Genomic DNA, 13,947 nt, shown 5'->3' on the forward strand with positions numbered 1-13,947 from the left:
CCTGCTCGGGTGGAAATCTGGCTAACGGGGATAGTGGCCGCTTTCTGTAAATCCATTTTAATTTTTTTATCCTGAAAAGGAAAACAAAAGTGAAGAAACTTTTGAAGTTCCTCCAAGAGGAAAACAATATTTCTCTAGGGGAGGGAATAAGCTGTAATACATTCTTATTTATTATTTATTTATTTACAGCATTTATATTCCGCCCTTCTCACCCCGAAGGGGACTCAGGGCGGATCACATTACACAAATAAGCAAACATTCAATGCTTTTTAACAGAACAGACAAGACAAATATAGGCTCCGAGCGGGCCTCGAACTCATGACCTCCTGGTCAGAGTGATTCATTGCAGTTAATTGCAGCTGGCTTGCTCTCCCGCCTGCGCCACAGCCCAGGCCTGCGCCATTCTTCCTCTCTCTTGGCAAAGTCCATTTGATGTGGATTCCCTCCCGCTAAGTGTCAGTCATCAAGGTGGCAGGACAGTGAAAAAAGGATGGAAATTCTTAACTCAACAGTCTAGAAGGCATGGGGCAAAAAAGAGAAGCAGGGGGGCAAAAGGGAAGCTAGGGCAAAATACGCATATGCTAATCCAAGCCTTCCACAGCCTGGGATTGGACTGCACCAAAGATCACTTTCCCCTATGTCTGTCTGTCTGTCTTTCTATCTGTCTGTCTGTCTATCTATCTGCCAAGTTATACACATACGTATGTCCGTCTGTTTGTCTCTGTAAAGAAGTGTGCTTTTATTTTGATTTATAGATGTCATGTTTGTTTAATTTCGTTTTAAAAAACATGTTTAAATATGTTTAAAAGGGTAAGTATTAGTTACCAGTGCGTGGGGGATGGTAACCAACTCAGCATTCTGAAGCAGGTTACCATAGCAACGAGAGCGGAGCCAACCGCCGTTTGGAAGAAAAGGAGGGAATGTTTTAAAAAACAGTTTAGTCTGTGATTTTTAGTCACAGGGAAGACACTGGTTCCAAGTTAGGGATACCAGGGAAGCTCAGACCTCTAGTTGTGTCAAATCAAGCAAGTTAAGTGACTTGTTTGGGTTTATTCAGAGAGTCTGAGTGGTAAGGGGAAGCAATCCCAGTTAGATCCAAAGTGATCAGTTAATAGTTTTGGTTGTAAGAAGAAGAAAAAGGTTTAGACTACTCAAGGAAAGGAGAAAATATTTTGAGAGAGGATTCATCATAAGTTATATTTGCAAGAGATTAAGAAAGTTTAACTCTGAGAAACAAATTGTAACCACTAAGCTCTGTGCCTGAAATAAACTTATTAATTTTCTTTAACATCTAAGCCTCTGTCACATATATTCTAACGTAAGTTACGCTACCATCTAAAGTGAATAAAAAGATTCCTCCTCTGCCTGCCACATCTCCACATTTGGCGGCAGCGGTGGGATATAGATTCCTCCCTGCCACATCTCCACAGTCTCTGTCCCAAAAAGGCTGCTGCTGTCCTCCGTGATTTCCACCCTCTGCCCAGATTCTAGGGAAGCTTTTGGGCTTCCTTACCTGGCTGTCTTTGCTGCTGGCCAAGCGACCGAAGGCGGCCACGCACTGGGCGGACTCTTTCTGCAGCTGCTGATACCACTGCATGGTCACCTCCTCCGCTTTCACCCGAAGCCCTGCTGAAAAGCAATGCCATTAGCCTCAGAAGAGACTCAACCTCATCAGTTCTTTTCCAAATATATCAGGATTGGGTTTTGCTGTGAGTTTTCTGGCCACGTTCCAGAAGCATTCTTTCCTAACGTTTCGCCCACATCTATGGCAGACATCCTCAGAGGTTGTGAGGTGTGTTGGAAACTAGGCAAGTGGGTTTATATATCTATAGACGGTGGGAACGAGGGACAGGGCCTTCTTGGTGGTGGCTCCCCGGCTGTGGAATGCCCTCCCCAGTAGTGTTCGACAATAATAATAATAATAATAATAATTTTATTTTTATACCCCGCAACCATCTCCCCAGAGGGACTCGGGGCGGCTCACAGATATAAAACAAGCATACAGTGGTATCAAATACAAAAAATACACAAATAAAATTAAAAGGCATAAAATAAAATCACAGTCATTATAAAAGCTCCGACTCTCCTAGGTTTCAGGAAAGCCGTGAAGACATGGCTACGTACTCAAGGAGTAACTTCTGAGGTCGATATGACATGAATCAAGATGCACACAAAGGTGTTTGTGGATGAATTTAACTATACATGCATTTTAAATTTTATAATTCATGGTTTAATGCAGTCTGATTAGAGTTTTAATTGATGTGGTACTGTGTTTATTAATATGTCTTTGTTTTATTGAATGTATTTTGGTCAATATAATTTGCCGACTGATGTAAGCCGCCCTGAGTCCCTCCAGTTGAGAAGGGCGGGGTAAAAATGATGCAAATAAATAAATTGTCTGTTCTTGTCTGCAATTGGCCAGCTTGATTAGCACTGAATAGCCTTGCAGCTCTGCCATAGTTTGCTCACGTCTGGTATAGATGCACCCTTGATCATAGTTAGAACCGATCCCCTTAATATCAACGGGAGCAAAAGTTAAACAATAGCAATGTTGCCTAGGGAGGCTGGAGCATCACATCACATCCCATTGCCGTCTTAGAAAAGGCCAAACCAACCATCTCCTTCTAAGGTTTTCCTTCCAGATATGCCTACCCTGATCTGGGACTTGGGACTTGGCCTGCTCCTGCTTCTTCAACTCCTCTTTCCTCTCGTTCGCCGCTGCCACGGCTGCCGCTGCCAGCTCCTCCTCCTGCCTCCTCTTCTTTTCCAGGGCCAAAGCCACTTCGTGCTGCATGTTGGAAATCAGCTGGTGCATTTCCAGGAGCACCTGATCGGCGGAGGCCACGTCTGTCTCCGTGGGTAACCCTCTCTGCCGGAAACCAAAAAGGAAGGAAGCCGCACTTGATATTGCAATCTATATCTATATCTATATATAAGAGTGATGGAATCCTGGCGACCGACAAAACAACAAAACTAAACACCCCACAAACTCGAAAATTGACAACACAACCCATCATCCACGCCTCTAGGTTGATACAACAAAAAGAAAAGAAAAATAAAGTCCTAATTAGAGAGGGAGGAATAATTGTTTTTATCCAATTGCTGCCAGTTAGAAGGCTAAGCTCCGCCCACTTGGGTCTCCTAGCAACCCACTAACCCAGGGGACAGGCAGAGCTAGGTCTCAGTTAGGCCTCTTCCACACTGCCTATAAAATACAAATTATGAGATTTTAACTGGGTTAGATGACAGTGTAGACTCAAGGCCCTTCCACACAGCTATATAACCCATATAATCTTATATTATCTGCTTTAACTGGATTATCTGGACTCCACACCTTTACCCTTTACCCTAACTACCACCAATTCCTCAATACTTTATTTCCCATACCACCATACTTCGCCACAGCAACGCGTGGCCGGGCACAGCTAGTTACAATTAAACGAACAGTACCAGTAGTTGCCCATGCTGGCTGGGGACTTCTGAGAGGCAAAACCCAAAGCAAAAGAGCATAGCTTCTTACCCTGTGGGTCACATTCCCACTCGGGGTTGAAATTTTTTTTGTAGATTGCCACCTAGTGGCTGTTTTTGGCATTTATACCAATCTGTTAGTAACAACATGCAGCAAACACAAAAATAATATGGTATACAATACAGTAGAGTCTCACTTATCCAACATAAATGGGCCAGCAGAATGTTGGGTAAAGCGAATATGTTGGATAATAAGGAGGGATTAAGGAAAAGCCTTAAGGAACATCAAATTAAGTTATGATTTTACAAATTAAGCATCAAAACATGTTATACAACAAATTTGACAGAAAAAGTAGCTCTATATGCAATAATGCTATGATTTTACAAATTAAGAACCAAAACATATATATATGTGTGTGTGTGTTTATATATATGTATATGTATATACATATATATATAATTTACAATAATATATAATAATTATAACATATTGTATATACATATAATATTCATATTATATTGTAATACAATATAATACTAATAATACAATATAATATTAATTATATATTATATTTTACATGTAATATTACTAATAATATTACAATATATTGATACAGTACAATATAGTAATTTATTATCAGTATTGTACTATGCTAATATAATATTGTATGTAAATTTAATTTGTAAGCCGCTCTGAGTCCCCTTCGGGATGAGAAGGGCGGCATATAAATGTAGCTAATAAATAAATAAATAAATAAATAATAAAACCTAATTTTCTATCAACAAATTGATAGAAAAAGCAGTTCAATACATGGTAACGTTAGGTAGTAATTACTGTATTTACGAATTTAGCACCAAAACATTGCGATGCATTGAAAACATTGACTATAAAAACATTGACTACTAAAAGGCAGACTGCGTTGGATATTCCAGAACATTGGATAAGTGAAGGTTGGATAAGTGAGACTCTACTATACTAATATTAAGCTATACTAATAATATATTGTATTTACATATAATATTTAAAATAATATTCTAATGTAGTACAATATAATAATAATACACTACTATAATTGTATATTATATATTACATGTAATATTACTAACAATATTGCAATATAATGGTATAGTACAATATAGTATTGTGCTATGCTAATAACATAATAATAATAGTAATAATAATAATAATAATAACAATAATTTTATTTCTATACCCCGCCTTTATCTCCCCAAAGGGGACTCAGAGCGGCTTACATGGGGCCAAGCCCGAATAAAAACAATAATATAAAACACAACAACAGACAAGAGACATGCACAATTATAAAAATTTAAACATTACCCAATAAAAATAAATGACAAAAACTGAATAAAAAGATGGATTAAAATGGAGAGCTTGTAAAAATAGACTGGGTAAAGTGCACCATATAAATATTGTAATCAGGAGGTGACTGATAAAGTGCTGCAAATTCTTGGAAGTGCAAACTGGGATGGGAGTAGGCCCTGTGTCTATATCAAGTTAACAAAGGAAAAAAGTGCAAATCGGTACGAAAATGGTCACAGATACAGGATTGTTATGGGGATGAGCAGTCTATAATACTAATATTACGCTATACTAATAATATATTATATTGTACATACATATAATATTGAAAATAATATTGTAATGTAGTACAATATAATAACGGCACTCCATGCAGTCATGCCGGCCACATGACCTTGGAGGTGTCTACGGACAATGCCAGCTCTTTGGCTTAGAAATGGAGATGAGCACCAACCCCCAGAGTTGGACACGACTGGACTTAACGTCAGGGGAAACCTTTACATTTTACAATATAATACAGTAGAGTCTCACTTATCCAACATAAACGGGCCGGCAGAACGTTGGATAAGCGAATATGTTGGATAATAAGGAGGGATTAAGGAAAAGCCTATTAAACATCAAATTAGGTTATGATTTTACAAATTAAGCACCAAAACATCATGTTATACAACAAATTTGGCAGAAAAAGTAGTTCAATACGCAGTAATGTTATGTAGTAATTACTGTATTTACAAATTTAGCACCAAAATATCACGATATATTGAAAACATTGACTAAAAAAACGCATTGGATAATCCAGAACGTTGGATAAGCGAATGTTGGATAAGTGAGACTCTACTGTAATACACTATTATAATTGTATATTATATATTACATGTATTACTAATAATATTGCAATATAATGGTATAGTACAATATAGTAATATATAGCGCTTATATTGTGCTATGCTAATAATATATCGTATGTACACATAACATGTAAACCGCCCTGAGTCCCCTTCGGGGTGAGAAGGCTGGGATATAAATGTGATATGATTTTACAAATTAAGCACCAATACATCATGTTTAACAACTAATTTGACAGAAAAAGTAGTTCAATACGCAGTAATGCTATGCAGTAATTACTGTAGTCATGAATTTAGCACCAAAATATCACGATGCATTGAAAACATTGACTACAAAAATGCGTTGGATATTCCAGAACGTTGGATAAGCAAGTGTTGGATAAATGAGACTCTACTGTAAATAATACTTCCACTGCCACTTGGGGCTGTCACAACCTCTGAGGATGCCTGCCAGAGATGTGGGCGAAACGTCAGGAGAGAATGGGCAAAGCACGAGGAAGAACGGATCTGATTTTATGTTTGAAATGTATATTTTTAATTCATAATGTATTTTAATAGTTCTAACTGTTTTATGTGCTGTTTTATATTGGTTTGTATGGGCATCTAATTGTTGCCACTGTTGTAAGCCGCCCTGAGTCCCTTTGGGTGAGAAGGGCGGGATATAAATGTGAGAAAGAAAGAAATAAATGCTAATATTATAGTGCATGTACATATAACTTGCAAACCGCCCTGAGTCCCCTTCGGGGTGAGAAGGTGGGATATAAATGTGAGAAAGAAATAAATAAATGCTAATATTATAGTGCATGTACATATAACTTGCAAACCGCCCTGAGTCCCCTTCGGGGTGAGAAGGTGGGATATAAATGTGAGAAAGAAATAAATAAATGCTAATACTATAGTACATGTACATATAACTTGCAAACCGCCCTGAGTCCCCTTCGGGGTGAGAAGGCGGGATATAAATGTGAGAAAGAAATAAATAAATGCTAATACTATAGTACATGTACATATAACTTGCAAACCGCCCTGAGTCCCCTTCGGGGTGAGAAGGCGGGATATAAATGTGAGAAAGAAAGAAATAAATGCTAATACTATAGTACATGTACATATAACTTGCAAACCGCCCTGAGTCCCCTTTGGGGTGAGAAGGCGGGATATAAATGTGAGAAAGAAAGAAATAAATGCTAATACTATAGTACATGTACATATAACTTGCAAACCGCCCTGAGTCCCCTTCGGGTGAGAAGGGCGGGATATAAATGTGAGAAAGAAATAAATAAATGCTAATACTATAGTACATGTACATATAACTTGCAAACCGCCCTGAGTCCCCTTCGGGGTGAGAAGGCGGGATATAAATGTGAGAAAGAAATAAATAAATGCTAATACTATAGTACATGTACATATAACTTGCAAACCGCCCTGAGTCCCCTTTGGGGTGAGAAGGCGGGATATAAATGTGAGAAAGAAAGAAATAAATGCTAATACTATAGTACATGTACATATAACTTGCAAACCGCCCTGAGTCCCCTTTGGGGTGAGAAGGCGGGATATAAATGTGAGAAAGAAAGAAATAAATGCTAATACTATAGTACATGTACATATAACTTGCAAACCGCCCTGAGTCCCCTTCGGGGTGAGAAGGCGGGATATAAATGTGAGAAAGAAAGAAATAAATGCTAATACTATAGTACATGTACATATAACTTGCAAACCGCCCTGAGTCCCCTTTGGGGTGAGAAGGCGGGATATAAATGTGAGAAAGAAAGAAATAAATGCTAATACTATAGTACATGTACATATAACTTGCAAACCGCCCTGAGTCCCCTTCGGGGTGAGAAGGCGGGATATAAATGTTGCAAATAAATAAATAAATGCTAATACTATAGTGCATGTACATATAACTTGCAAACCGCCCTGAGTCCCCTTCGGGGTGAGAAGGCGGGATATAAATGTTGCAAATAAATAAATAAATGCTAATACTATAGTGCATGTACATATAACTTGCAAACCGCCCTGAGTCCCCTTCGGGGTGAGAAGGCGGGATATAAATGTTGCAAATAAATAAATAAATGCTAATACTATAGTGCATGTACATATAACTTGCAAACCGCCCTGAGTCCCCTTCGGGGTGAGAAGGCGGGATATAAATGTGAGAAAGAAAGAAATAAATGCTAATACTATAGTACATGTACATATAACTTGCAAACCGCCCTGAGTCCCCTTCGGGGTGAGAAGGCGGGATATAAATGTTGCAAATAAATAAATAAATGCTAATACTATAGTGCATGTACATATAACTTGCAAACCGCCCAGAGTCCCCTTCGGGGTGAGAAGGCGGGATATAAATGTTGCAAATAAATAAATAAATGCTAATACTATAGTGCATGTACATATAACTTGCAAACCGCCCTGAGTCCCCTTCGGGGTGAGAAGGCGGGATATAAATGTTGCAAATAAATAAATAAATGCTAATACTATAGTGCATGTACATATAACTTGCAAACCGCCCAGAGTCCCCTTCGGGGTGAGAAGGCGGGATATAAATGTTGCAAATAAATAATAAATAATACTTCCACTGCCACTTGAGGCTGTCACAACCTCTGAGGATGCCTGCCACAGATGTGGGCAAAACGTCAGGAGAGAATGCTTCTGGAACATGGCCAGACAGCCCAGAAAATTCACAAGTCTTCGAGAACGCATCTTGCAGAGTTACCTCACTGGCCGTGCGGACAATCCCCGACACTTCCCCGCAGATCTGATTGCCGCGGTTACTGTAGAGGGAGAGGTCGATCCCGGGCAAGTCTTTGTGTTTGTGGTTGAGGCCGATCTGCTGGTTGAGGCGCAAGACCTCCTCCTGGATGGAGTAGAGGCGGCGCAGGCGCTCCTGGCCCTCCTCCCGGCGAAGGCGGTCCAGCTCCTCCTGCCGCTGGCGCTGCTGCTCGGCCTCGCGCAGCTTCCGGCTCACCATCTTCCCAAAGGGAGGAAGGCACGGCGTCAACGTTTTAAGATAAGGAAAGTAACAACCAAAAGAAGGGGAGATTGGCTTCTACGTCCCACTCCCACACATCTTTTGAGCCCTGAAGCTTCTTTGGGGGGGGGGGGGGTGTTATTTCCCTTGATGCTACCAGACAATGACACACTTTAAACTAGTTCTGACTTCACAACAAGCTGAAGTCCATGTTCTGTTATGGTTGAGCCTCATGGCTCTACTACTGGGAGACGTGGGCGTAAGACTCCTCGAGAGTCAGATACTCTCGAGGAGCGAGAAAGGAAGCGGCTGCGAGATATCTTTGCAGAACCATCTGACGAGGATTCTTTTGAGGGGTTTACTGAGAGAATGGAGGAAGAGATGGTTAGCTCGGAAGAGGATGACATGGAATGGACTCGTATAAGGGAGGATTTGGGTGCCGCTGGCAATGATAGTATGGAAGGCGACTGGGGACCTTCAGGATTAGACCCGTGGACAAGCTGGAGGGATGGGACGGGATCCACAGCTGGGGATGCTGTGGGGCGTAGTCAAAGGTGTTCCAGTTCTGATGAGGAAAGTGATGAGGAAACGCCCGGGCTAAGGAGAACAGCTGATAGCGATGAGGACTTGTAACTGGCATAAAATGGGGTTTGGGAGCAATAGCAAATTGCGTTGGGCAAGGTAATCTGGACGAACGCTTGGGATCTGTGTGGGAAGTTTTCCTGAAGACGGGTGTGATTCGTTTGCTGACTACGTAAGTTATCCTGGACATTGGGCTCAGACGGCGGGAGGAATTGTGTGGGGTTTTGTTGTGCAACCTCTGCTTAATCTTAATAGCTTTGACCTTCCGTCGTCTTCTTGACGGACGCCATCTGCTTACTCTGGACTTACGGACTGACTGACTACGGCCTCGGATTCTCCTACCTGTGTCTATCGTTGGAACTGGTGAACTACAAACGTCTGCATCGGCCTTACGACCTTCGGAACGGATTGGGACTTCGCTGACTGCTTCTGCCCTCGTCTGCTGTGTTTGTATCGGGAATTTGCCTGCTGTGTGGAGGAGTAACCTCTAAGTTACTCAAACATAGCTCTTGGCAGCAGAGAAGCATCTGCTGCCAATTAGTTGCATTCCTTTGAACTTTTTGTTCACCAGCTTCTGTTTGTTTATTCCAGGCTGAAGCAAGCTGTTTTGATTTAACCCGGATTAAACTCCGGTTTAATCCGGTTTATCTTTTGAACGTTTTTCTTGTCTCTTTTTACTTTTAAGGCCAGTGTTTGCCTAGCCCTTGTCTTTTACGGGCATTTTTGGTTCTGTAACTCCAATAAACTTTGTTATCTTTTATCTTGTGGCGTTCTGTCTTTGACATGTTCAGCGTGGTGGCCAAGCCTGGAGTCTTCCAAGGACTGCCCTGCTTTGGCTAACTCATCTTTTTCCTCCCTTTCGCAGCTCCAGGACCCATACCTTTGCTCTCTGCCGATGCTCCTCCTTCAGCTTTTCCTGCTGCCCTAAAGCTTCTTTGTTGCTGTAACACAAGCACAAACATCAGCTGTACACACAAGACCAGAACCAAATGCCTTTATTATTCCCCACTGAGGAGAAAGGCCAGGATAGAAATAAAATCTCATTCATTCCTCCAATTGATTTCCACCAGAAGGGACAGAAAGCAAGATAAGTCTGTCAGCTCAATCTGAATCTATTTTATCTGAATCTATTTTATCTGAATCTATTTTATCTCACAGTGTTTTACTGTTTTAATTGGGTATGATATTGGTTTTTAAGTGTGTCTTACGATTGTTGGTTTTTACTATATTTTGTACTACTGTATATACTTGAGTATAAGCCTAGTTTTTCAGCCTTTTTTAAGACTGAAAAAGCCCCCCTCGGCTTATACTCGGGTGAGGGTCCTGGTGGGCTTATATTTGGGTCAGCTTATACTTGAGAATATATGGTACATTTATGATTTATCTCTATTATTATTGGTATTATTACATTTATTTTACTCTATTTATTATTATTATTATTAATACATACATTATTTCACTCTGATATTATTATTGCATTTATTATTTTACTCTATTTATTATTACTTGTATTATTTTCCTGCATTTATTATTATTATTATTACATGTATTATTTTACTCTATGATTATTAAAAGGATACATAAGCACATTTACATTGAAGAAGATGAGAATCATGATTTGATCAGAGTTGGACAGTCTTATCTTAAATTTGAGCTTGATGTAAAAATTCCAAAAAAATGTAACCTACTGATGCCTCAATTAATGCAATTTTATTTCTGAAATTTACCACCCTCGAAGTCAATGTTTTCCCAGTTTTTTGTGGTAAAATTAGGTGCCTCGGCTTATATTCGGGTCGGCTTATACTCGAGTATATACGGTATATGTGGCAGTAATCTTGCCATTATGTAAGATGGCTCTGGGTTCCCCCGGGAGAGAAGAGCGGTATATAAATTAAATAAATAACTAAAATTAAAAAATAAATAAATAACCTGACCACTCCATTATAGTCATTACTAAGAGCTGGAAATGTATTGGTTAGAAAACTGGATTAGGAATTGGAAGACCCAGGTTCTCATCAGCAAGGAGACGCGTAAATTGAGTGACCTTGGAACAGTAACTCTTTCCCATCTCAAACTCAGGCTTTAGAACAAGTTATCTTTTAAATTAAACAGCACAGGTTGGATTGCAAGTTATATAAAAGGTAAATGGCTGCTGCTGGATGATAATAATAATAATAATAATCATCATCATCATCCAGGAGCAGCCATTTACCTTTTATACTGTGCAAGGAAACCGACAAAACCATTGATCATATCCTCAGCTGCTGTAAGAAAATCGCACAGACAGACTACAAACAGAGGCACGACCACGTGGCCCAAATGATTCATTGGGACTTATGCCTCAAGTACCACCTGCCAACAGTAAAGAACTGGTGGGATCACAAACCTGCAAAAGTATTGGAAAATGAGCACGCAAAGATACTGTGGGACTTCCGAATCCAGACTGACAAAGTTCTGGAACACAACACACCAGACATCACAGTTGTAGAAAAGAACAAGGTTTGGATCATTGATGTCACCATCCCAGGTGACAGTCGCATTGACGAAAAACAACAGGAAAAACTCAGCCGCTATCAGGACCTCAAGATTGAACTTCAAAGACTCTGGCAGAAACCAGGGCAGGTGGTCCCGGTGGTGATGGGCACACTGGTTGCCGTGAGAAATGATCTCAGCCGGCATTTGGAAACAATAGACATTGACAAAATTACGATCTGCCAACTGCAAAAGGCCACCCTGCTGGGATCTGCGTGCATCATCCGAAAATACATCACTCAGTCCTAGACACTTGGGAAGTGTTTGATTTGTGATTTTGTGATTCGAAATCCAGCATATCTATCTTGTTTGCTGTGTCATATAATAATAATAATAATAATAATAATAATAATAATAATACATCACACAGTCCTAGACACTTGGGAAGTGTTCGACTTGTGATTTTGTGATACGAAATCCAGCATGTCTATCTTGTTTGCTGGGTCATAATAGTAATAATAATAATAATAATAATAATAATAATAATAATAATAATAATAATAAATCACACAGTCCTAGACACTTGGGAAGTGTTCAACTTGTGATTTTGTGATACAAAATCCAGCATGTCTATCTTGTTTGCTGTGTCATAATAGAATAATAATTTTATTTTTATACCCCGCCTCTATCTCCCCAAAGGGATTTGGGGCGGCTTACATGGGGCCAGGGCCAGGTGAATAATAATAATAATAATAATAATAATAATAATAAATTTATTCTTATATCCCGCCCCATCTCCCCGAGGGGACTCGGGGCGGCTCACAACAATAATAAAAACAGTGACAAATTACACATTGTAAAATCAAACATGAAAAGCAGTCATACAATCAATACATACATCACATGTGATGTATGTGAATACAGATAGTATAAAAAGTCCAACAATATAATAACAAATAAAATAAATCTATATATATAAAAGAGTGATGGAATCCCGGCACTGGGTAAAACAATAAAACTAAACACTCCCCAACCTCAAAATTTCACAACACAATCCATCATCCACGCCTCAAGGTTCAAACCACAAAATATCATGTCACGAACCTCCACAGGGCCTAAAAAACCCCAAAAACCGGAGCTATTCAGTGCAATTCCAATGGGCCACAGCAACGCGTGGCAGGGCACAGCTAGTAAATAAATAAAATGCTTTGCCCACAACTAAGACCGTCCTCACTGATCTGGAGGGAGAATGGGGTCACCCCCTCACCTCTTCTCTATCTCTTGTTGCAGCTGTTGACACTCCTGGTGCCGTTTCAGCTCCTTCAGCTCATCGAAGCGCTTGAGCAACTCCCGAGCCTCCTCGGAGGCAGCCTTCACCACCTCCTCTTGCAGCTCCAGCCGCTGATTCAGCTCTTCCTGCAAGTCAGAAATGGGAAACATGCACAAATAGACATGCTCCTATGGTCACCTTCTCTGGTTGAGTCCCAGCCTCCAGAACCCGAGCCCAACAGCCAAACCATGACAAACACGCTGGCTCTTTTGCTGCGCACTTGCCTTCACTTTCAGCTGCTGGATTTCCTCGTGCCACCGGATCAAGCCATCTATCTCGGTGCTTTTGGAGCGACGAGGGTGAGCATTGGTTTCATGAGCACTCTCTGGGACCCTCCACTTCTTAGGATCCTGGCATGGAGAGGAAAGGGCACCGCATTAGAAGCTGGTCTCAAGACTGAGAACCACAAAGTGGGAAGAATTGGAAGGAAGGGCTAAAACTAGTAAAACTACAACTCCCAGGATTCTATAACATGGAGCCATGGCAGTTAAAAGTACCATAAAGCAGGAACAATTGGCCTTGGCATTTATTTATTTTTATTTATTTATTTACAATACAGTAGAGTCTCACTTATCCAACATTCGCTTATCCAACGTTCTGGATTATCCAACGCATTTTTGTAGTCAATGTTTTCAATATATCGTGATATTTTGGTGCTAAATTCGTAAATACAGTAATTACAACATAACCTTACGGCGTATTGAACTACTTTTTCTATCAAATTTGTTGTCTAACACGATATTTTGGTGCCTAATTTGTAAAATCATAACCTAATTTGATGTTTAATAGGCTTTTCCTTAATCTCTCCTTATTATCCAACATATTCGCTTATCCAACGTTCTGCCGGCCTGTTGTATAAGTGAGACTCTACTGCATTTATATTCCACCCTTCTGACCCCAAAGGGGACTCAGGGCGGATCACATTATATACATATAGGGCAAACATTCAATGCCCATA

General features: G+C 40.1%; 2 protein-coding genes across 4 annotated transcripts in view; one reads left to right on the top strand and one right to left on the bottom strand.

The window, feature by feature from the left end:
• dync2i2 (dynein 2 intermediate chain 2) overlaps positions 1-11,840 on the top strand; it is a 145,708-nt gene extending 133,868 nt beyond the window's left edge. The window contains exon 10 of the mRNA XM_062959433.1: positions 11,715-11,840. Within this exon, the coding sequence (XP_062815503.1) occupies positions 11,715-11,825 (111 nt within the window). The 3' untranslated portion in view covers positions 11,826-11,840. The remainder of the gene's footprint in view (positions 1-11,714) is intronic.
• The window catches only part of gle1 (GLE1 RNA export mediator), a 33,060-nt gene that overhangs the window by 12,981 nt on the left and 6,132 nt on the right, over positions 1-13,947 (bottom strand). Inside the window, exons 3-9 of one of the 3 annotated variants that reach the window (XM_062959424.1) lie at positions 13,214-13,339; positions 12,927-13,075; positions 10,068-10,128; positions 8,351-8,605; positions 2,653-2,869; positions 1,514-1,629; positions 2-71 (exon numbers count right to left, since the gene is read on the bottom strand). In XM_062959424.1, coding sequence (XP_062815494.1) covers positions 2-71; positions 1,514-1,629; positions 2,653-2,869; positions 8,351-8,605; positions 10,068-10,128; positions 12,927-13,075; positions 13,214-13,339 — 994 coding nt within the window. Of the gene's footprint in view, position 1; positions 72-1,513; positions 1,630-2,652; positions 2,870-8,350; positions 8,606-10,067; positions 10,129-12,926; positions 13,076-13,209; positions 13,340-13,947 lie in introns of all 3 variants that reach the window. The other 2 variants (XM_062959425.1, XM_062959426.1) reach the window with 2 other exon arrangements.

This window comes from Anolis carolinensis, unplaced genomic scaffold (genome assembly GCF_035594765.1).
Source record: "Anolis carolinensis isolate JA03-04 unplaced genomic scaffold, rAnoCar3.1.pri scaffold_7, whole genome shotgun sequence".
Lineage (NCBI taxonomy): Eukaryota > Metazoa > Chordata > Lepidosauria > Squamata > Dactyloidae > Anolis > Anolis carolinensis.